The 25,697-nt window shown below is 40.5% G+C and overlaps 1 protein-coding gene across 1 annotated transcript in view; it reads left to right on the plus strand.

Moving 5' to 3' along the window:
* The first annotated feature begins 234 nt into the window (after positions 1-234).
* Positions 235-25,697, plus strand: part of LOC140212287 (zinc finger CW-type PWWP domain protein 2-like) — a 41,496-nt gene continuing 16,033 nt past the window's right edge. The window contains exons 1-6 of the mRNA XM_072282987.1: positions 235-518; positions 8,890-9,052; positions 11,251-11,365; positions 15,162-15,238; positions 16,302-16,363; positions 18,605-18,684. Coding sequence (XP_072139088.1) covers positions 235-518; positions 8,890-9,052; positions 11,251-11,365; positions 15,162-15,238; positions 16,302-16,363; positions 18,605-18,684 — 781 coding nt within the window. The remainder of the gene's footprint in view (positions 519-8,889; positions 9,053-11,250; positions 11,366-15,161; positions 15,239-16,301; positions 16,364-18,604; positions 18,685-25,697) is intronic.

Below are 25,697 nucleotides of genomic sequence, written 5' to 3' on the forward strand. Positions count from 1 at the left end.
ATTTGCATAATTTTTTCCTCAATCTTTGATCAAGCTTTACATCTCTTTGGTGAATGAACAAGTTGGATTACTCCAGTGAGGGAATTTGCCCAAAAAGACATCCAAAAATACCGTGGTTTTTTTTTCTAGATAAATCCTGCTCTAAATAAATTGATGGAGATATTTATTATTTTCTTTTCATTTTTAATTTTAAGGTTTTCCAGAGCTTGGAATGATAAACAGTAAATCAAAATAATGGATCTTTTTGATAAAGGATCGTATGCAGACAAGGTGTGGATTCAGTGTGAATATGAAGATTGCTTGAAATGGAGGCTTTTGACAAAGGAAGGTGCTGCATGTGTGGATTTAAGTTTGCCCTGGTACTGTGACATGAATAGTGATTCTAGCTTTAATTGCTGTTCTGTGCTTGAAGAGAGTTTCCCCAAGAAAAATGTATTCCACCAACATGGATTGAAACTTGTCTACTCACAACTTCCTGTGGGAAGTCTGGTTATAACAAAAGTGCCAGGATGGCCCAGGTGAGACACACCTCTGGAGTCAGGAGGTATTTTTCAAATTGCATACTTTTATTCAAAATTATACAGTGCTTCATGGTATACGCACAGTATTGAATGTTTCCTTTTAAAAGTCTGTCAACAATGTCAAAGCAACAAATCCTGAAACTGACTATATGGTTATTTCAGAAATGAAATTCATGGAAAATGGTTTGGGAAAGTTATGTGAAATTTGTAAAATAACATTTATCGAATTGTTGCTTTCTTACATAACATTGGGAGTAGTTTTTAAAGAGCTGTAGTTCTGATATATAAAAACAGTATTTCTACGAAAGCCGTAGGTTCAGTTTACAGATTTGTTGATGAGATGTGAGTTGTTAAGTTCGATGTAGATTTATAAATGGCTTAAAATGACATTGAGTTATAAATTCAGCTTGAACCTTGTCAAGTGATGCATTGGCACCAATGATGGCATAAATAAATTTAAAGTTTAGTTTATGGTTGGGTTGAGTTGTTCACCAATCTTGAGAATCAGAATCAGGTTTAATATCACTGGCATATGTTGTGAAGTTTGTTAACTTTGAGGCAGTAGTACAATGCAATACACAATAATATAGGAATGAAACTGTGAATTACACTGTATAAATATGTATATTAAATAGTTAAATTAAAATAAGCAGTACAAAAACATAAATAAAAAAAGTAGAGAGTTAGTGTTCATGATTTAAATGTCTATTGAGAAATCAGATAGCAGAAGGAAAGAAGCGTTCTTGAGTCACTGAGTATGTGACTTCAAGCTTCTGTACCTCCTTCCTAATGGTAACAGTGAGAAGAGGGCATGTCCTGGGTGGTGCGGGTCCTTAATATTCGGATGCCGCCTTTTTAAGGTACCGCTTCTTGAAGCTGTCTTGGATACTAGCTATGATGGAGATGACTAATTTTATCACTCGCTACAGCTTACGTCAATCCTGTGCAATAACCCTCCCATATCAGATGGTGATACAGACAGCTATAATGCTCTTCATGGTACATCTGTAGAAACTTTTAAGTGTTTCAGGTGACATTTCAAATCTCCTCAAACTCCAAATGAAATATAGCCACTGTCTTGCTTTCATTTTAGCTGCATTGGTATGTTGGGACCAGGTTAGGTCTTCAGAGATGTTAACACCCGGGACCTTGAAACTGCTCACTGTCTCCACTTCTGCTCCCTCTATAAGGATTGGTGTGTGTTCCCTCCTCTTACCCTTTCTGAAGTCCACATTCAGCTCCTTGGTCTTACTGATGTTGAGTGTGAGTACTGATGTTGTTGCTGTGACAACACTCAACTAGCTGGTATATCTCACTTCTGTATGCCCTCTCATCACCATCTGAGATTCTGCCAACAATTGTATCATCAGCAAATTTATAGATGGTATTTGAGCACTTAAGTAAATTGGAGAACTAACCATCAATTACCCGAGCTACTCATTTTCCAAATTATTTCTAGTTTAGTTAAATGGATATGAGGTTTAGACCAGTGATGTATTTTGGAAAAATAAGGCCATGGAGAAATTTGTAAAGAGGAGAATTTTAAAATTGAGACGCTTGTGTGGAGCCAAATGTTGATATTCAGCATGGATAGTGGCAGAATCAAATTTTGTTACAAGGGTGGAAATAGGTGTTCATAAGTGTTGGCACAGACATGTGAACCAGGAGCACAAAATAATCTGCAGATGCTGGGGTCGAAGCAACACTTACAACACGCTGGAGGAACTCAGCAGGTCGGGCAGCATCTGTGGAAAAGATCAGTCGACGTTTCGGGCCGGAACCCTTCGTCAGGACTGTAGAGGGAAGGGGCAGAGGCCCTATAAAGAACGTGGGGGGAGGGTGGGAAGGAGAAGACTGGTCAGTTCCAGGTGAAAAACCAGTAAGGGGAAAGATAAAGGGGTGGGGGAGGGGAAGCAGGGAGGTGATAGGCAGGAAAGATGAAGAAAGAATACGGGAAAACACAATGGGTAGTAGAAGGAGGTGGAACCAAGAGGGAGGTGGTAGGCAGCTGGGAGAGGGGGCAGAGTGAAATAGGGATAGAGGAAGGGAGGGGGAGGGAATTACCAGAAGTTGGAGAATTCTATGTTCATACCAAGGGGCTGGAGACTACCTAGACGGTATATAAGGTGTTGCTCCTCCAACCTGAGTTTAGCCTCATCATGGCAGTAGAAGAGGCCATGTATGGACATATCTGAATGGGAGTGGGAAGCAGAGTTGAAGTGGGTGGCTACTGGGAGATACTGTCTGTTTTGGCGGACGGAGCGGAGGTGCTCGATGAAGCGGTCCCCCAATCTGCGACGGGTTGGCGGACGGAGCGGAGCTGCTCAACGAAGCGGTCCCCCAATCTGCGTTGGGTTAGGCAGAGTTATCTTGAACATTGGCAGCAAAGCTGCAAAGAGGCTGGTTCCAATTCTCATGTTTGCTGGGGATAGAAGGGAGTATGATAGAATAGCTGGCCAGGCTTGTCTACTGGATCAAAGGCAATGGCTTTTTCGTTATTTATTTGGAGGATATTTCTAAATTTCCAGCACTTGAGGGCAGGTGAGCCGTATGTCTATTTTGAAAGAGTGCAAGAAACAACAGGGGTGATAATGCATCTTTACAACAAAACAGGTCATATTAGATTTAGTAATGACTAATTAACACTATTCATTTAACAAATAGTTCACAATTATTTATTTAATCTATGATTGAATTCAGTTTCATATTTGAAAGGAGAAAATGTGACAGTCACTAAGATTGGATAAGACTGACTAACATAATCAGACTGGACAAATTTGTAATGGGTAAAATGACAATAGTTCAGTGAGAGAGAGGCAAAAGAGATCCTCATGTTCATTAAAATCAGCTTACCCTGTAAAGAAGCTGTTCAGAGTTGCAAAAGGCAAGATTATACTTTTTAAAAATTGGCACTGGATTGTTTTGGGCAGTCTTGATGTAGGATCTTCAACCTGAAAAGTTAACTGTTTTTTTCCATAGATGCTACATGATGTACAAGTGTTTATGATATCTGTCGTCTGTTGTTCTTTAATTTGCAAGGTAGATTTAGTTTGGAGTTGAAACTTGCTGCATTTGAATTTCTCAGCTATTTTGTTCGGAGAGAAAAGTTGGTTAAAATTAAGTGCAATATATTTCAAGGATTTTTAGACTATATTCTTGACATACTTAGCAGATTTTTTTCCCCAGTGCAAGCAATTCATACTTGCTGTGGTTACCCACAAGGAAATGAATTTCAGTGTTGTATATGGTGACATATACATTTTTTGATCATAAATTTACTTTCAACTTTGAACTATATAAAATCAAGCTTACTTCACAGGTTGGTTAGAGTAAGGATGGCAACAGGTGTGTATGCAAAATAGGTTTTTTAATGAAGAGCTTAAAGGCTCAAATTCTACCTCAACTTTTAAAATAAAATTGAGGAAGAAGATGAGTACTACTATTTCATTTACTGAACAAGTTAATCACTTAAATAGTGCAAGGATAAGACAGCGTGAGGGAAAGCAGGTTCAGCATTGCCTACTCATAGATGAAATTTTAGGTCTCCTGGAGAGAAACAAAATCTATTTTGAATTAAATATATATTCAGATGAATATGCTTGCAAAATCGAACTTTATTCATTATTTTTATTGGCTACGTAGCATCAGAAAAAATGAACATAGTTCGTACCAATGGTGCAGTGCTAGCCAGAGCGCACCGGAGTGCATCCGGTACATCTTTAAGAAAAAAGCCGAAATAAACAAGCTAATTAATTAGGTGCCGCCCAGGGTGATTTGAGTATCTCAGAAACTGCTGATCTCCTGGGATTTTTACGCACAACTGACTCTGGAGTTTACAAAGAATGGTGCCAAAAACAAAAAAAAATCCAGCGAGTGAATGTTCTGTGAGCGAAAACATCTTGTTAAATCCACTCGCTGGATTTTTTTTTGTTTTTGGCACCATTCTTTGTAAACTTCAGAGTCTGTTGTGCGTAAAAATCCCAGGAGATCAGCAGATCCTGAGATACTCAAATCACCCTGGGCGGCACCTAATTAATTAGCTTGTTTATTTCAGCTTTTTCTTAAAGATGTGCCGGACGCACTCCGGTGCGCTCTGGCTAGCACTGCACCACTGGTTTGCAGTGATTATGCATTATACAAATATTTTCCTGTAAAGATTTGGACTCGAGTAATTTGCATCCTTTTCCAAAATATTATTGCTTCAATTTGGCACATCAAACTGAAAATTGCTTTGATACCATTGCCACAAGCTGGTCTCAACCATAATTCGAGGAGCATAATCTATTTCTTTACTTCATTCTAAGATGCAGAGTGAATGATAAATATTTGGTTGTCTTTCTGAAGTGTGAATTTACTCATTCATCCATATACAAAGCTTGATGTTGGAAGTGTTTGGTTGCATGCAATGTCAACCTTATTTGCTCACAATTAACTCTTATTGAAAGAACTGATCCATGTTATTAGTTGGAGAGATACATTGTTACAAGGCAGGAACCATTTGAAAAGAATAAGTCTCAAAATTGGGAGTGAATCATAATTTGAAATAGCAAATAAGAAAGAGAGAGTCATCGTTGCAAGGCAGAAGCCATTTGAAAAGAATAAGTCTTGTTGGGAGTGAGTCCATAAGACATAGGAGCAGAATAGGCCATTTGGCCCATTGAGTCTGCTGTGCCATTCTCTCACCGCTAATTTATTATTTCTCTCAAACCCATTCTCCTGCCTGCTCACCGTAACCTTTGATGCCCTGTTTAATCAAAAACCGATCAACCTCTACCTTCAATATACCCGAAGAACTGGACTGCACAACTGTGTGTGACAATGAATTCCTCTGATTCACAACCCACTGGGTTAAGAAACTTTACCTCATCTCTGTTCTTAATGGATGTACCTCAATTCTGAGGTTGTGCCCTCTGGTCCTGGATTCCTCCACTATAGAAAACATTCTCTTCACATCCACTCTATGCCTTATAATATTCGATGTTTCAATGAAATCCCCTCTCAATGAGTTTCCCCAATCTTCCTGTCCTTCTGCAGATACACTGCTTCCTCAATACTACCTGCCCCTCCACTATCTTCATATCATTTGCCAACCTGACCACAAAACTATCAATTCCATTATCCAAATCATTGACATATAACATGAGAAGAAACGGTCTCAACACCAACCCTTGCAGCACACCACTAATCACTGGCATTCAGAAAAAGCGCTCTTTATTCCCACCTTTTGCCTCCTGCCAGTCAGCCAATTTTCTATCCATGCTAGTATCTTTCCTGTAATACCACGGACTCTTATCTTGTGAAACAAGATCATGTGTAGCACTTGTTAAAGGACTTCTGAAAACAAAATAAGCAAATCCCACTGACTCTCCATTGTCTATCCTGTCTGTTATTTCTTCAAAGAATTCGAACAGATTTGTCAGGCAAGATTTCCCCTTTAAAAAACCATGCTGACTTTGGCCTATTTTGTCATGTGCCTCCAAGTACCCTGAAACCTCATCCTTAATAATAGATTCCTACATCTTCTCAACAACTGATGTCAGGCTAACTAGCCTATAATTTCCTTTCTTCTGCCTACCTCTATTCTTATAGAGTAAAATGATATTAGTGACTTTTCAGTCTAAAGGCAGGAATTTCGCAGGAGAATGGGATTGAGAAGAATAATAAACTAACCATGATGGAGTGGCAGAGCAGATTCAATGGGCCAAATACATTAATTCTGATCCTATGTCTTATGGGCATTAATTCTGATCCTATGTCTTACGATCCTATATCTTGTGTGGGCCCGTGGCCAAGTGGTTAAGGCATTGGACTAGCAAGTTCGAGCCCCAGCCGAGGAAATGTGTTGTGTCCTTGAGCAAGGCACTTAATCACGCATTGCTCTGCGACGACACTGGTGCCAAGCTGTATGGGTCCTAATGCCCTTCTCTTGGACAACATTGGTGTCGTAGAGAGGGGAGACTTGCAGCATGGGCAACTGCTAGTGTTCCATACAACCTTGCCCAGGCCTGTGCCCTGGAGAGTGAAGACTTTCCAGATGCAGATCCATGGTCTCGCAAGACTAACGGATGCCTTTTTTATGTCTTATGGTCTTATGTTTACAAAATGAGGTATAACATTTTTCTAAAGAGGAGAAAGACCTCATTACAGCATGATATGCAGGCTGGGGTCAGGAAAGCAGTAGGATGGTGTGAGATTCCCCTTTTCAGATGATGCCCTGTTTATATATTGAGGAAAAAATGTCATGCTGAAAAAAGAGAGGAACAGTATAATAGTAAGTAGCTTAACTTTACTTGGGCATTTAAAATGTTTATTAAATAAATGTAAAGATTGTCAGAGGAACAAATATTGCCTCCCAGGTGCCAGGGTCAGGGACGTCTCGGATCATGTCCACAACATTTTGGAGGAGGAGAGGGTGCAAAGATAGCATGCAGTCAGACTATCAGGAAGGGCAAGCAGATGATAGACAAATTTGCAGCCAGCAGGGGTGTATCAGTGCATTAGGGATACAGAATCAAAAAGGGTAGCAAGTACGGTACTCAAACTATTATATCTCAATGCACATTGTAGAAGAAATAAGGTGGATGATCTTGTTACACATACTGATTGTTAGGTATGATATTGTGGCCATCACTGAATCATGGCAAAATGGTTCCGGAGGACTGGAAAATTGCAAATGTCACTCCACTCTTTAAGAAAGGAGGGAGGCAGAAGAAAGGAAATTATAGACCATTTAGGAATGACTCAATGGTTGGGAAGATGTTGGAGTCAATTGTTAAAGATGAAGTTATGGAGTATTTGGTGAAACAGGGCAAGATAGGAGAAAATCAGCACAGTTTCCTTAAGGGAAAATCTTGCCTGACCAACCTGTTGGAATTCTTTGAGGAGATTACAAGTAGGATAGATAAAGGGGATGTAGTGGATGTTGTATATTTGGATGTTCAGAAGGCCTTTGACCAGGTGCTACAGATGATGCTACTTACCAAGTTAAGAGCCCATGATATTACAGGAAATTTACTAGCATGGTTAGAGCATTGGCTGATTAATAGGAGGCAGCAAGTGGGAATGAAAGGATCCTTTGCTGGTTGGCTGCCAGTGACTAGTGGTGTTCCACAGGAGTCAGTGTTGGGACTGCTTCTTTTTATGCTGTATGACAATGACTTAGATGATAGAATAGATGGTTTTGTTGCCAAGTTTGCAGATGATACAAAGATTGGTGAAAGGGCAGGTGGTGTTGAGGAAACAGGAAGGCTGCAGAAGTACTTAGGCAGATTAGGAGAATGGGTAAGAAAGTGGCAAATGAAATACAATGTTGGAAAATGCATGGTTATGCTCTTTGGTAGAATAAATAAATGTTCAGATTATTTTCTAAAAGGGGAGAAAATCCAAAAAATTGAGATGCAAAGGGACTTGGAGTCCTTGTGCAGAATATTCTAAAGGTTCACTTGCAGGTTGAGTCACTGGTAAGGAAGGCAACTGCAATGTTAGCATTTGTTTCAAGAGATCTAGAATATAAGAGCAGGGATGTGATGCTAAGGCTTTATAAGGCACTGGTGAAGCCTCACTTTGAGAATTGTGAACAGCTTGGCCTCCTCATTTAAGAAAAGATGTGCTGGCATTGGAGAGGATTTAGCAGAAGTTCACAAAGATGATTCTGGGAATGAAAGGGTTATCATATGAGAAATGTTTGATGGCTCTGGGCCTGTACTTGCTGGAATTTAGAGGAATGAGAGAGGATCTCATTGAAACTTTTCAAATGTTGATAGGCCTAGACAGAGCAGATGTGGAAAGGATTTTTTCCTATGGTGGGGGATTCAAGGACAAGAGGGCACAGCTTCAGGAAAGAGGGGCGTTCATTTAAAACAGAGATGAGAAGATATTTCTTTAGCCACAGGGTGGTGAATTTGTGGAATTTATTACCACAGGCAGCTGTGGAGGCCAGGTCGTCGGATGTATTTAAGGCAGAGGTTGATAGGTTCTTGATTGGCCACAGCATCAAAGGTTACGGGGTGAAGGCCAGGGAGGGAGCTGAAGAGGCAATAAAAGGATCAGCCGTGATTGAATGGTGGAGTAGACTGGATGGGTCAAATGGCCTAATTCTGCTTCTATATGTTATGGTCTTATTTGTATTGTTATTGTTTACCACCAAGCCGAGTTATATTGGATTTCTTATGATTAACAGGAATTTATGTCTCAATGGGTTTTTTAAATTTCCATGATTATAAACTTATGTTATTGACCATTAAACCATTATTGAACGTACTTCTGTGAATATAGTTGGTCTTCAGGCTTTAGTTTCCCTATACCACAGTACTATTTAGTTCTACTTGTATAATTTCATGTTGTTAAATAGTTAACTTTACTTCATCAGATGGCCTTCCATCCTCTGTACCGAAGGTTTGACTGGAGAATATGTAATATATGACAAAGATGGTTATGTGGAACAATATCATACAGAATTCTTGGGAAAGCCACATACCAGGTCTTGGATTTCAGTGGGACAAGTTGAGCCTTATTACACAAGAGGCAAATTGGTAAGCGAATGTCTGAAATAAATTTAAATTGTAGAAACCTCAAAGATTTACTTTGTTTGGACAGTTATCTTACCAAATTTCAGTATCAGTTATATTGTGTACTAACTTTGGCATCCAAGACTTACACAGATTAAAATTTTGGAGTTAATATCTTTCAAAGTTGTTTGTATTGTTCAAATTGAATAGAATGGATGTTGGAAATCCAAAACAAAACAAAAAATGTTGTAAGTGCTCAAGATGCCAAGCAACATCTTTGGAACTCTAGCTAAGTGTTTACTTCTTTACTTCTGCTCTGTTACTTTATATCAAATATCAGAAGAGATTTCAGAGATGCTATTTAAAATATGTAAAGTTCATGCAATATCTCACCATTTTTATTGGAATTAATTTTGACATTAAAATACATATTTTAATGTCAAGTTACAATTTTTATTTTCATTTGCTATTTTGGATAAAGATTCAAGGCAGGTTTGTTTGTTTATTTATTTAGTGAGTGATTGAAATACAATGTGGAATAGGCCTGGCCCTTTGAGCCATGCTGCCTGGCAACCCCCGCTTTCACCCTAGCCTATTCACAGACAATTCACAATAACCAATTAACCTGCTAACTGGTATGCCTTTGGAATGTGAGAGTAAACCGGAGCATCTGAAGGAAACCCATGCACGCCACAGGGAGGATATATAAACTCCTTACAGATGATGTTGGAATTGAACTCCCACGCCCCTTGTTGTAATAGCATTGCACTAACCACTACGCTATTGTGGCATTCGGTAAATACGAATTGGAAAGAAGAGAAAATGGTTAAATCTTTAAACATGGTTAACAGCTATACTAGTCAGGACAAAAAAATCTTTCAGTGTTCATCTGTATGAATATTAAAATGCCACATCAAAAAGGGAAAGTCAGTAAGGAAACGGGTATCCTTGGTGCTTAAGAATGTCGACGTGCACTTATTGCCAAACAAAGAACTGTATTACTCTTGATGATCCATTGTCCATATTCCTTATGCATCTTTGAAAGGAAAAGTGCAAAGAATATTTTCCAAAACAGTTTATTGATTATAAAAAAGAACAATCCCTCATACTCCTGATCAAATGTTAAGTAATTTATCAGCTTTATATATGGAGACCTTTGCTGTAGGAAGATTCTTTTGCAGTAGACACCTGTTGGATGATTTGCGCCCATATCCTCATACCCCCATGTGTTTGCATGTCAGGTGCACAGAAGACATAGAAAGACCATCATGTACTTTATGATTCACACAAGTCCTCAAATTTCTTCCACAAAATTTGATCTAGAACCAGGAATCACTGTCTTAAATTCAGGGCTGTCCATTCAAAATTGCAATAAAAGAAATTTCTGCATGTAGCATATGATAAATATTTGGAATTCTCTATGCCAAAGGGCTGTGGAGTGTCTGTTGCCGGATTACTCGAAGTAGGGATCAATAATTTCTGGCTATTAAGAGAATGAAATATATCCACATGCTTGGTTAAAGAGGGACAAGAGGCAGAATGAACTACTTGAGCTTCTAGCCTTTATAACCATATGTTTAAACATAGTCCACAGACAAAATTTATACAATAAAATATATTGGATCTTTTTGTTTTGGTTCCCCTGCCTATCATGTTATTGTACCCCCACTAAAATTAACTTTATCAATTCTCTTTTAAGTTTCTTTTTCCTTTTCAGAAAAACATTTGCATTTTTTCTCGCAAACAACAGGAATTCTGCAGATGCTGGAAATTCAAGCAACACACATCAAAGTTGCTGGTGAACGCAGCAGGCCAGGCAGCATCTCTAGGAAGAGGTACAGTCGACGTTTCAGGCCGAGACCCTTCGTCAGGACTAGTCCCTCGGCCTGAAACGTCGACTGTACCTCTTCCTAGAGATGCTGCCTGGCCTGCTGCGCTCTCCAACAACTTTGATGTGTGCTGCATTTTTTCTCGTTTTTTGGAGTTAACTTGGCAGTAATCAGTTCAAATAATGATATCTCTTATATATCTTAACTGTTGCTTTTGAAATTGCTGTTCAACAGTCTTTCACCGTAACCATCTTGCTTGTATTTAGATGAGTCTAGCAGTTATTTTCTGAATCTTTGTGAAGCATGTGTGACTTTTTTGTTAAAAAAAATCCAGAATCTTGTCAAAATTCTTGCAAGAAAACTTCTATTATTATATATTCTTTATATCTGCAGGCAGAACACTTCAAAAGATCCACACAGTGGTATAAAAGTGCATTGGAAGAAGCAAGAATGTTGTCAGAACTTACAATTGAAGAACGACTAAAAATGTGCAAGCTAAGCAATGATGGTACATATACATAGTCATACTTTATTGATCCCAGGGGAAATTGGTTTTCGTTACAGTTGCACCATAAATAATTAAATAGTAATAAAACCATAAATAATTAAATAGTAATATGTAAATTATGCCAGGAAATAAGTCCAGGACCAGCCTATTGGCTCAGGGTGTCTGACCCTCCAAGGGAGAAGTTGTAAAGTTTGATGGCCACAGGCAGGAATGACTTCCTATGACGCTCTGTGTTGCATCTCGGTGGAATGAGTCACTGGCTGAATGTACTCCTGTGCCCAACCAGTACATTATGTAGTGGATGGGAGACATTGTCCAAGATGGCATGCAACTTGGACAGCATCCTCTTTTCAGACACCACCGTCAGAGAGTCCAGTTCTATCCCCACAACATCACTGGCCTTACGAATGAGTTTGTTGATTCTGTTGGTGTCTGCTACCCTCAGCCTGCTGCCCCAGCACACAACAGCAAACATGATCGCACTGGCCACCACAGACTCGTAGAACATCCTCAGCATCGTCCGGCAGATGTTAAAAGACCTCATTCTCCTCAGGAAATAGAGATGGCTCTGACCCTTCTTGTAGACAGCCTCAGTGTTCTTTGACCAGTCCAGTTTATTGTCAATTCGTATCCCCAGGTATTTGTAATCCTCCACCATGTCCACACTGACCCCCTGGATGGAAGCAGGGGTCACCGGTACCTTAGCTCTCCCCAGGTCTACCACCAGTTCCTTAGTCTTTTTCAGATTAAGCTGCAGATAATTCTGCTCACACCATGTGACAAAGTTTCCTACCGTAGCCCTGTACTGAGCCTCATCTCCCTTGCTGATGCATCCAACTATGGCATTCATATTGCATTCATATTGCAATTTTACTAATGGTGAACATTAAGAATCTGGTACAGGCTAAATTATTTAGTATTGTCCAGCGAAGCTTTGATATATCATAGTCCTGGGAGGTAATTGATAATGATGCCCTTAGACTTTTTTTTGACATCTTGCCCTGCTCTGTTGCGACAACAGTGCCACATTCTTTTTCAGCAACTCTTTCCGCTGAACTATAACTTACATAAACAAAGCACCTTTGCAACTTAAGGAATAAATGAAAATGAACTGCTCACTGAGAACTGATTGGTTACATTCCTATATACATACAGAATTTTTTAAACTATACTATTCTTGCTTCCAATATTCATAAGATACAAATCCTGAAATGTATTTAAATAAAGGTAAACTGCTGAAGAAAAAAAACTGAGATTAATACCATAATTAGCAATTCATTGATGTTGGCAATGCCAGATCAGATTGTTTAACCCACTATTTTAGTGTAAGCACTTTGCTAAAATATTCAGAAAATAACAAAAATAGTCACTCTCCACTTTCCCATGCTTTGTATTCACTTTTGTATTGAATATATTTCCCAATTCTGCCTTAAGAGAGCAAATGACCTTAGATCAGTTATTCCCTGTGATGGAGCATTCCATATTCAAAGTTCACGGCGTTTCACAAATTTGAGGGTTAAAGATTCACATTGCTTTTTGAAGATTTCCAGGAAGAAGTCTTCCGAAACAATTGTGTTTAAAAATTAAGGTGGTTTATAAAAATTCTGATGCAGGATTTTGACCCCAACAGATGTTATTCAACCTACTTAGTTTTATCTATTTTTGATATGGGGAAAAGTGTCCTGCCCCACGTAATTTTCTGCATCTCAGTCATGTTCCCCATTAACCTCCTCTGGTTCACCGAGAAAAGACCAAGCTTCTCCAGTCTCTCCTCATAACTGAATTGCTTGAACTCCTGAAATCTCTCAAGCACTATCACATCCTTCCTATATCTTTATGACCAGAACTGCATATAATACTCCAGTAGAGGTCTGACTAAGTTTTCTAAGTTGTTGCAAAACCTTTCCACGAATTGTATTTAATGCCTTGACTATTGAAAGGCAGTATCCTATGTTCCTTACTAACCATGTTATCTACTTGTAATGCTGCCTTCAACAATATATGGACTTGTACGCCAAGGTTTTTGCTTTCCTCAGTAGTCTCTAATATATTACCAATATATGCCTGAGCCTCATTAGTGCTTTCAAAATGCAACACCTCACATTTGTATGCAAGATTCAATATTACTTGGAATTTGCCTTCCTACTATGCACATATGGAAGAACCATCTGAATTATAGAGATCAGTAAATAGAATTAGGATGATCTTGACTCTGGGATGGAGATAGCGAAGTTTGAACAGTTTGCTATTCCTTGTGTAAATTGACTTTATTGCAGCATGGAGTTTGGACCTGAGGTGTAGGATTGAGATAAGGGTGAGTGCAATGAAAGCCAAGATTGACCCTGGTCAACACAAGGATTGGGTCTGTGATGGACTAAAGGCTTGAATTTCATTGTGTCAAAGGTGTTTTTCAGTGCTGCCAAGACCACCTGCAGCACAGACACCCAAAGATCTGAAACACACAAAAGGAAGAGGCATTATGAAGTACAAGAGCCAGCCATGGCTTTTTGAAGATCTCTACAGCTCTATCTTTAACATATACTGTATGTCCTTGATTCTATCTTACCTATGCAGTTTAATCTCAGTGCTACTCCAGCATGGCAGAAGTCTGATATGGAGGCCTTATCTTGCTTGTTATAACCTTATCTTCTTCAGAGATTCAAGGAGGGCATGCCAGAGAATCATGACCAAACGGTAATACCACAGAACACCCTAAAGGTTAACTTGCAGGTTGAATCAGTGGTGAGGAAGGCAACTGCAATGTTAGCATTCGTTTCAAGAGATCTAGAATATAAGAGCAAGGATGTGATGCTGAGGCTTTATAAGGCACTGGTGAGGCCTCACTTTGAGTATTGTGAACAGTTTTGGGCTCCTCATCTAAGAAAAGATGTGCTGGCATTAGAGAGGACTTAGAGGAGGTTCACAAAGATGATTCCGGGAATGAAAGGTTAGTATATGAGAAATGTTTGATGGCTCTGGGCCTGTACCAGCTGAAATTTAGAAGGACGAGAAGGGATCTCATTGAAACTTTGCGAATGTTGATAGGCCTAGACAGAGTAGATGTGGAAAGGATTTTTCCCATGATGGGGGATTCTAGGCCAAGAGGGGCATTCATTTAAAACAGAGATGAGGAGAAATTTCTTTAGTCGTAGGGCGGTGAATTTGTGGAATTTATTACCACAGGTAACAGGTTTTCCTGTCATTTGCCACAGGGAAAATCATAGCAAGGATCCTATTTATCCACTGATTCTCAGTGACTTAAGTTGCAATGAGGATTCCAAATACTAAGTAAGAGGTGCAACAATATTTGTACAATATTATAGGTACAGGAGCCTTAGGTCCCACACCACCAGGTTCAGAACAGTTATTACCTTACAACCATAAGGTTCCTGAACTGGCATGGATAACTTTACTCACCACAACTTTGAACTGATTCCACAACTCATGTTCTCATTATTATTTATTTATAATACACACACACATACACACACACACACACACACACACACACGCACACACATATATAGTAAATTTGTCTTCTTTTGCATATTGGTTGTTTGTCAGTCTATATTTATGTACAGTTTTTAAATAAATTCTGTTATATTTCTTTGTTTTCCAATAAATGCCTGCAAGAAAATGCATCTCAAGGCAGTGTATGGTGAGATTTGTGTACTTTGATAATATTAGCTTTTACTTTGAATATTACTTTGACTAGCCTATCTTGTGTAAGATTAGGAGCAGTCAACACATATCTCCATTGTACGAACCATGTATGTTGTGTGCTTTTTTTTTCTAGCGTTGAAGAAATCAGACAGCAGAAAGAGTAGAGAAATTGTGCGAAATAAATCAACTTCAGGGGAAAAAGAGAAAATGGTGAGCTCTTAGATAGGTACATGGATGATAGAAGAATGGAGGGCTATGGAAGAAGGAAGGGTTAGATTGATCTTGAAGTAAGTTAAAAAATCAGCACAGCATTGTGGGATGAAGGGCCTGCACTGTGCTATAATGTTCTATGTTCCATTTTCAAAGTTCTCTTAGTTGCTTGGAACTTCATGTTAGTATAAATCTCTTATAACTTTACAAATAAATGTTTGAAGAATTAATGCTACAGTGAAACCTATATACATACTGTATTTGTGTGAAAAATTAATTTCACTGAAGTTAAATAATGGCTTAAATTTTATTAACGATGGCAAAAGGATTGTGCTAGTTATTCAAATCTCTTATACTTGCCTGGAAGCTCTCTGTATACCTTTACACTGAAAGTCACTGTAGTTAGTACTTCTGGTACAGCACTGCCTCAACAGACGTTGGATTAGGGCCTTCAATTAATTTCTGGTTAGATGGGTGATTAATGCATATTGATATATTTAAAAACTTTTAGACTATGTTATTGGGGCTCTGCCAGCTGGTGGCGTAGTGGCATCAGCACCGGACTTCAGAGTGAAGGCTCCTGAGTTCGAATCCAGCCGGCTCCCTTGCACGCTTTCCAACCGTGCTGGGTTGAGCGTCGAGCTAGCAACTGGGCCTCATAAAAATAAGAAAGCCTGCTAAAAAAACACTGTCATGATAGCGTCCCAATGACTCCACCCAGAGTTAAGGGCTTTTTTCTTTCTTCTTCTTATTGGGGCTCAATCTACTATTTTCATTTGAAGCCTGGATAGGATTCTCAGTTCATGCAGGACTCTGTTCAGGGAGTAACACTACTACAAAATGATTGTTCTATCATGCCTATCAATGAAATTGTATTGGCAGTACAACATTAAAGTGTGGCTGAAAGATGTCAGGCTAAATCTGGAATGATACAATAGAAATGAGAAACTAATCCCATAAAATAACTCATTTTCATATGTGCGGTCCTAAATAAAACCAAAACTTCTAACTCAGTATTACCATAAATTGAGAATACTAATTAATTTTTAATGGAAAAAATTAGGTGAAAGACCATCAGAAGTCTAAAAGATGGATAAGACAACCTACATCAAGAAAACATAAAAGGTAAGTTGAAGCACATGAAATTGGATTAATTTTGATTATATAATAATAAAGGTAAAGGGTTAGAAATTGCTTACATTCAAAGTAGGTGTGCAATGTAAGGAAATATGGCACCCATCCTTGCTCATGTGAGTACAAGAAACATATGTTGCTGGGACCCCCATAGTACTAATAAGCCCTTGCTTATTACTCAGATTAATATGTATGCGTTTATTTGGGCCAGGTGGATGAGAAGATTGAGCAGTATTTCTGCCTTCTGCAGAGAGCAGGACCTGTTAAAGGAATCAGGAGGCTGAGGAAGTTGATCCCACCACATTACATCTAGAATGGCACAATTAAAAGGAGCTGCAACATTTGGATCTAGGTGAAAGGGAACAAAGAGAATTGTGACAATGGGTTATCTTACATATTTTGAATAAGTTTCATATAGCAGGCACTTGAAGTATTTCTCAATCAAGCCATTTATAGTTGATATTCTGAAAGTGTGAATAGTTTTACAGCCTTTTAAGGCTGGATTTTATTCTCTTGATGAGTTGAGAATGACCATTTTAAACAGTATGTGGGAATCCTGGAAGATAGTAAAATGCATCTATCAGAGTCCTTATAATCCACTCCTTTCACATTACTCGTCACTTGAGGTCTCATTAGGAATTAGCAATGGAAATGGGATAATAGCCCAAAACTTAAAGGTTCCCTTTTAACAATCATGTATTTTAGAATTGGGGATTGTATATTTTAGACATAGGACTCCAAATGTTAAAGTGCTTATTTTAATTATGTCATCCTAGATGTGATTGGGTGGGATCAAGTTCCTCAGCCTCCTTTTTTGATTCATCTATAAACCCTTGTATTCTTGTTTCTCGTATGGGCCCCAAGGCTGATGTCTGTGCTATGTTGTGCATGACAAAGTATACCATGACCACTTGGCTACTCTGGGAGAGTGTATATAGGCTTTGTTCAATCATTTTTAACAAGTTGAAAGATTGCTCTGTCATATACCAGCTTGTCATTTGTCATTTGTGGTGTTGCTCCTGGCTTCATTTGATGGGGTTCTTTTTTGTAATCATCAATCTCGTTTTCTGGTTATCTTGTATCAGAGGAACTTCCCTGCAGTTCTGCTGTAAAGTAAGAAGAGATAAGGGTTGGAGAATTATTCAGAATGACAATGTCATGACAATTACTGAGGAAACTTGTACACATTTGCATAAGCTTCTTTCTGTGGTGGACTCAGTTACATATTGATGACATGAAAACTGTAGCAGTTGCTGAACACTCTTCAATGATTTAGGTCTGCCTTAATTGGCAGATGGATGTATTCAGTAATATCCACACCTATTGGAAGCTGGCCATAGGCACAAATCCAAACATCTGTTCATTCTGATCAGCTGTGTTGCAAGGAAAGTGTTTGTCTTTGGCAACAAGCCAATGTGAGAACCAAAATCGGCAGATTCTCACTAGAGGTTAGGAGAATGATGGATGATTTATCTGAAACATACAGAACCTTTTTGTGGCTCAATAGGGTCATTGCAGAGGTGATGCTTCCCCTGGCTGGGTATCAAGAATGCAGTTTGAAAATGAGTTAGGCACTTAGGGCTCAGATTTGAAGAAATTCCTTTACCCATAAGATGGTGAATCTTTGCAATTTCCTTCCCAAGGGAGCCAAGAGGCTTACTTGCTGATCATGTTTAAGACAGGGATTGATGGGTTTCTGGATATTAAGAGAATCGAGGAATGTGTGGTTAGTGCAGCAAAGTAGCACAGGTAAAATATCATCCATAATTGAATTAAATAACAGAACAGGCACAAGGTGCTCAATGACCTACATCCATATTTGTTTCTTATATGCTTGTTTTCCAATGTCTTCCACATATGTAGTCAATCCACTGAAGTGTTTACAATGATTAGGTAACTTAGACATCAGGGACCTAAAGCATTACAAAAAGACTACTTGTTAAAATCCAGAAGGAACACCAGTGAACTTGAGTTCCTCCAGTACTTTTTGTGTGTTGCTTTGGATGTCCAACATTTAGAGATTTTTCTGTGTTTGTTATAAGCTTTCTAAATAAATCAAGTAGTATAATTGGTTATTATTCATTAATTATTGATGGAAATGGATTGATGACTTTGAAATTCGGTAACAACTATAAAATAAAAGGGTATTTCATATTATTTTGAACATATTTTAGATTTATACTTTATAACATACCAAATTTTCATGGATATGGTGTTACTTGTTATTTTCAGGAAAATTCGAAGGACTACACAGGAAACTTCATTAACAATTGGACAAAATGATATATTGGCATTGGCAAATGAAACCAATGGTATGTATCATTTTTGAGTATTAGCAAATAAAAACTAAAGATTGTGAAATTTATGAGGGTTTATTATTAGGTCTTTGGATTTTCATCTCCAGCTTCTCTTTTGGAGACAAGTCTCTGATTTTATATCTAATATCTAAATATTATTAAAGAGGAACCAGAGGATCAGAAAATCCTTCTCAAAATGTGACAAATCACATTATGAAAATGAGGATAGGGTAAAGAGAATTAATGAATAGACCCAGGTAAAGCATCAGGTAAACAGGCCATCCAGGCCATGCTCTGTTCTCGCAGCTGCCATCAGGAAGAAGGTACAGGAGCCTCAGGTCCCATACCATTAGGTTCAGGAACAGTGATTATCCCTTATCCAACAGGCTCTTGAACAGGAGAGAATAACGTCTCTCAACTTCACTCACCCCATCACTGAACTGTTCCCACAACCTATGGAATCTCTTTCAAGGACTCTTCGTCTCATGTTCTCGATATTTATTGCTTATATAGTCATTATTATTATTTTGGGTGTTTTTTGTACTTACAGTTTGTTTTCTTTTGTACATTGGTTGTTTGTCATCTTTTGTGCAGTTTTTCATTAATTCTATAGTGTTTCTTTGTATTTATTCTGAATGCCCACAGGAAAATGAATCTCAGGGTTGTATATGGTGACATATATAGTATATACTTTGAAAATATGAAGGGTGATTGATAAGTTCGTGGTCTAAAGTAGAACGACTCAATTTTAGAAAACCTAGCACATTTATTTTTCAACATAGTCCCCTCCTACATTTACACACTTTGTCCTGCGGTCGTGGAGCATATAGATCTTGGACCTCCAGAAAGTGTCCACAGCAGGGGTGATTGATAAGTTTGTGGCCTAAGGTAGAAGGAGATGAGTTATACAGCTCTCGTTACATGAGCATGCAGGTCAACTCTTTGAGTGATTATGCAGAAAGTTTGAAGTTAATAACTCATCAGTTAAAAACTCATCGGGGGGGCGATTGATAAGTTCGTGGCCTAAAGTAGAAGGAGATGAGTTACTAACTTCAAACTTTCTGTATAATCACTCAAAGAGTTGACCTGCATGTGCATGTAACGAGAACTGTATAACTCATCTCCTTCTACCTTAGGCCACAAACTTATCAATCACCCATCTGTGGACACCTTTTGGAGGTCTGAGATCCGTATGCTCCACGACCGCAGGACTAAGTATGTAAATGTAGGAGGGGACTATGTTGAAAAATAAGTGTGCTAGGTTTTCTAAAATTGACTCCTTCTACCTTAGGCCACGAACTTATCAATCACCCCTTGTAAACATACTTTGAACTTCAAAGTAAGCAGGTCAGAGTGTGGGAGTTTGATTAGAAAACTAACCAAAGTTTACTCCTAGATTTCATGCCTGGAATCAAAGTAGGTGGTTTAATTTTCATTCCATACAAGGCAGAATGGATAAAACCTGTAATCCTTTGCATTGGAACAGTAAGGATTGACCTTTTACTGTGAGATGTTTCCATTACTCAACTCTCAGTCTTAATAGAAAATCTTACCCAGAAATCCTTTTCCCCCCCAAAAAAAGTGCAATGCTGTTGAAAACAAAACTTAATGTGTAGTAGAGCAATATTATGCAAAATTACCGACCTTGGCATATGGCAAGAAATCTGCCTATATTCCTGGAAGTCACCTTTTCACACAAAACATGCCTTCTGCAGGCATTATTTTCAAATGGATTGATTGGCTTTTCTGAATCACCCTTCCATTTACTGTTGTTACAGCTTTCACATTTAGACTAGCAACACTCTGTTAAGTAGAAGAGTATTCCTGGTTTTGTGCATCCTCTTAAACATTGGTTCCTGAGTCTGCAGCTGTGAAGTGAGCCTGAAATTATGTTTAAGATCTATAGTGCGTGCTGAAAGTGACACAGTACAGCCTTAACCAGGACAGCCTGATGATGGTGTTCTAAAAATCTCACAATAGTGTATTGTGAACTTTATTAGAATTTAAAAATACCATTAGGATGACACACAATGCTGGTTTAATGGTATTAAAAATAAGAAATTACCTTCTGGTTCCTCTTCATTTCATAGTTAGTTTTTTCAGAACTTGTGATATTATATTTGATAATGTTTTCCTAATAGATAAATGAAATAGTTATATCTAGTGCATTTAATTCCTTAAAAAATTAGTGCATGTAACTCGTGTTTTGGTCTCATTTTATTCAATTTCATATTCATACCAACATAAGCACATAGCCCTCAAGCCTCATTGCCATTTGATGAAATCACGACTGATCTATTAATAGCTTCTACTCTATATTCTCATGCATTTGCACTCACCATTCACCTTTCATCCCAGTATATAATCTATCCCTACATATTCAGAGTTCCAAGGATTCATGACACCAGTGGCCTCTAAACCTGAGTTTTATCTAAGAGGAAACAACCTTGCCAGATCGACCCTGTCAAGACCCTTCAAGATTTAATAAAGTCCTCATTTCTGAACTCCAGCAGATACAGCCCTAAACTATCCAACCTTTCTTCAATTAACAAGGTATGCAATTCCTCTAGCAATAAATATAAACACCCTACTAGCTTTCCTAATTATTTGTCTTGGAGATTGGTGGCTGTGGATCCGGAGGTGACTGATGAGGCCAATCCGGGCCCTGAAGGCTCGCCCACATGTGGGACACAAGTGGGTGGGTGCTGTCGTGGCAGTGGATGCTGCTCGGGCCTTGCGCACAGCACGCTTTCGTTGTGCCTCAATGATGCGCCTGACTTCAGCTGCACGGGCTCCTGTGGTGATCTTTCTGTGCCAAGCTGGACAGTCGAGGGCAAGCGTCTCCCACGTGTTGATGTTGACACCCAGGCCTTTGAGGGACGCTTTAAGGCAGTCTTTGTAACGTTTCTTCTGCCCCCCAACTGAGCGCTTGCCCTGACACAGTTCTCCGTACAGCAGCTGCTTAGGCAATCGGCAGTCTGGCATTCTGACCACATGTCCAGCCCACCTGGCTTGGGCTTTCAGCAGGAGGGTGTAGGCGCTGCAGAGCCCAGCTCGTTCCAGGATTTCCGTGTGGGGGACTTTGTCCTGCCACCTGATGTGGAGGAGTCTGCGGAGACAGCTCAGGTGAAAGTGGTTGAGTTGTTTGGCGTGTCTGCTGTAGACAGTCCAGGTCTCGCTGGCGTAAAGGAGGGTGGTAAGGACCACTGAACAGTAGACCTTCAGCTTGGTTGTAAGGCTGAGTCCTCTCCGCTCCCAGACGTTCTCACGGAGTCTCCCAAAGGCGGCGCTGGCTTTGGCAAACCTGTTGTTGACCTCAGCGTCTATGTTCATTGCGCGAGAGAGTATGCTGCCCAGGTAGGTGAAGTTGTTGACTGCCTGAAGGTTCTGGCCCTTCACTGTGATGCGCAGCTCCTGGTATGGCTTTCCTAGGGCGGGCTGGTACATAACTTCGGTCTTTTTGGTGCTGATAGTGAGACCGAAGTTGTCGCAGGCTTGTGAGAAGCAGTCCATTTCACGCTGCATCTCCTGCTCTGTGCTGGCGTTGAGTGCGCAGTCATCAGCAAACAAGAAGTCTTTGATGACAGTCTCTCGCACCTTTGTAACTGCCTGCAGGCGCCTATCCAAGAGGCTCTTAAAAGACCCCATTGTATCCATTTCCACCACCGCCTCCAGAAAAGCATTCCACGCACCCACCTCTCTCTGTGTGAAAAACTTACCCCTGACAACCCCTTGGTACCGATTTCCAAGCACCTTAAAATTATGCCCCATTATGTTAGCCATTTCAGCCCTGGAAAGAAGCCTCTGGCTATCCACACAATCAATGCCCCTCATCATCTTATACACCTCTATCAGGTCACCTCTCGTCCTCTGTCGTTCTGAGGAGAAAAGGTCAAGTTCACTCAACCTATTCTCATGAGGTACACCCTCCAATCCAAGCAACATCCTTGTAAATCTCCTCTGCACTCTCCATAGTATCCACGTCTTCCTGTAGTGGGGTGACCAGAACTGAACACAGTACTCCAAATGGGGTCTGACCAGGGTCCTATATAGCTGTAACATTACCTCACAGCTCTTGAACTCAATCCCATAGTTGATGAATGCCAACACACCATAAGCCTTCTTAACAACACTGTCAACCTGTGCAGCATCTCAGTGTCCAATGGACACAGACTCCAAGATCTCTCAGATCCTCCACACTGCCGAGAGTCTTACCATTAATATTATATTCTTTCTTCAAATTTGACCTACCAAAAGGAACCACTGCACACTTACCTGGGTTGAAGTCCATCTGCCAATTCACAGCCCAGTTCTCTATCCTATCGATGTCCCACTGTAACCTCTGACAACCCACCAGACCATCCACAACTCCCCCAGCATTTATGTCATCAGCAAACTTACTGACCCACCCTTCTACTTCTTCATCCAGGTCATTTATAAAAATCACAAAGAGGAGTGGTCCTAGAACAGATCCCTGCAGAACACCACTGGTCACCGACCTCCATGCAGAATATGAACAATATACAACCACTCTTTGCCATCTATGGACAAGACAATTCTGGATCCTTGGATCGCATGCCTCCTTACTTTCTGCATGGGGAACCTTATCAAATGCCTTACTGAAATCCATATACACTACATCCACTGCTCTATCTTCATCAAAGTGTTTTGTTACATCCTCAAAGAATTCAATCAGGCTCGTAAGGCATGCCATGCTAACTATCCCTAATCAGATTATATCTTTCCAATTTCCCATAATTGCGGGTACCGCAAGGCTCAGTGCTGGGACTCCAGTTGTTTACAATGTATATTAATGACTTAGATGAGGGAATTAAATACAGCATCTCCAAGTTTGCGGATGACACGAAGCTGGGCAGCAGTGTTAGCTGTGAGGAGGATGCTAAGAGGATGCAGGGTGACTTGGATAGGATAGGTGAGTGGGCAAATTCATGGCAGATGCAATTTAATGTTGATAAATGTGAGGTTATCCACTTTGGTGGCAAAAACAGGAAAACAGATTATTATCTGAATGGTGGCCGATTAGGAAAAGGGGAGGTGCAACGAGACCTGGGTGTCATTATACACTAGTCATTGAAAGTGGGCATGCAAGTACAGCAGACGGTGAAAAAGGCAAATGGTATGCTGGTATTTATAGCAAGAGGATTCGAGTACAGGAGCAGGGAGGTACTACTGCAGTTGTACAAGGCCTTGGTGAGACCACACCTGGAGTATTGTGCAAACAACAGGAATTCTGCAGATGCTGGAAATTCAAGCAACATACATCAAAGTTGCTGGTGAATGCAGCAGGCCAGGCAGCATCTCTAGGAAGAGGTACAGTCGACGTTTCAGGCCAAGGCCCTTCGTCAGGACTAACTGAAGGAAGAGTTAGTAAGACATTTGAAAGTGGGAGGAAGAGGGGGAGATCCAAAATGATAGGAGAAGACAGGAGGGGGAGGGATGGAGCCAAGAGCTGGACAGGTGATTGGCAAAGGGGATACGAGAGGATCATGGGACAGGAGGCCCGGGGAGAAAGACGGGGGGGGGGGGATCCCAGAGGTTGGGCAAGGGGTATAGTCAGAGGGACAGAAGGAGAAAAAGGAGAGTGAGAGAAGGAATGTGTGTATAAAAATAAATAACAGATGGGGTACGAGGGGGAGGTGGGGCATTAGCGGAAGTTAGAGAAGTCACTGTTCATGCCATCAGGTTGGAGGCTACCCAGACGGAATATAAGGTGTTGTTCCTCCAACCTGAGTGTGGCTTCATCTTTACAGTAGAGGAGGCCGTGGATAGACATGTCAGAATGGGAATGGGATGTGGAATTAAAATGTGTGGCCACTGGGAGATCCTGCTTTCTCTGGCGGACAGAGAGTAGGTGTTCAGCAAAACGGTCTCCCAGTCTGCGTCGGGTCTCACCAATATATAGAAGGCCACATCGGGAGCACCGGACGCAGTATATCACCCCAGCCAACTCACAGGTGAAGTGTCGCCTCACCTGGAAGGACTGTCTGGGGCCCTGAATGGTGGTAAGGGAGGAAATGTAAGGGCATGTGTAGCACTTGTTCCGCTTACAAGGATAAGTGCCAGGAGGGAGATCAGTGGGGAGGGCTGGGGAGGACGCATGGACAAGGGAGTCGCGTAGGGAACGATCCTTGCGGAAAGTAGAGAGGGTGGGGAGGGAAAGATGTGCTTAGTGGTTAGATCCCGTTGGAGGCGGCGGAAGTTATGGAGAATAATATGTTGGACCTGGAGGCTGGTGGGGTGGTAGGTGAGGACCAGGGGAACCCTATTCCTAGTGGGGTGGCGGGACGATGGAGTGAGAGCAGATGTGCGTGAAATGGCTTCCCCTTTATCCTCAAACTGTGACCCCTTGTTCTGGACTTCCCCAACATCGGGAACAATCTTCCTGCATCTAGTCTGTCCAATCCCTTTAGGATTTTATATGTTTCAATAAGATCCCCCCTCAATCTTCTAAATTCCAACGAGTATAAGCCTAGTCGATCCAGTCTTTCCTCATATGAAAGTCCTGCCATCCCAGGAATCAATCTGGTGAACCTTCTTTGTACTCCCTCTATGGCAAGAATGTCTTTCCTCAGATTAGGGGACCAAAACTGCACATAATACTCCAGGCAGCATCTCTAGGAAGAGGTACAGTCGACATTTCAGGCCGAGACCCTTCGTCAGGACTAACTGAAGGAAGAGTTAGTAAGAGATTTGAAAGTGGGAGGGGGAGGGGAAGATCCAAAATGATAGGAGAAGACAGGAGGGGGAGGGATAGAGCCAAGAGCTGGACATCTGCTCTCACTCCATCCTCCTGCCACCCCACTAGGAATAGGGTTCCCCTGGTCCACACCTAGCACCCCACCAGCCTCCGGGTCCAACATATTATTCTCCGTAACTTCCGCCACCTCCAACGGGATCCAACCACTAAGCACATCTTTCCTTCCCCCCCCCCCCCCCGGCTTTCCGCAGGGATTGCTCCCTACGCGACTCCCTTGTCCATTCGCCCCCCCCCCCATCCCTCCCCACTG

The sequence above is a fragment of the Mobula birostris genome, chromosome 19 (genome assembly GCF_030028105.1).
Source record: "Mobula birostris isolate sMobBir1 chromosome 19, sMobBir1.hap1, whole genome shotgun sequence".
Lineage (NCBI taxonomy): Eukaryota > Metazoa > Chordata > Chondrichthyes > Myliobatiformes > Myliobatidae > Mobula > Mobula birostris.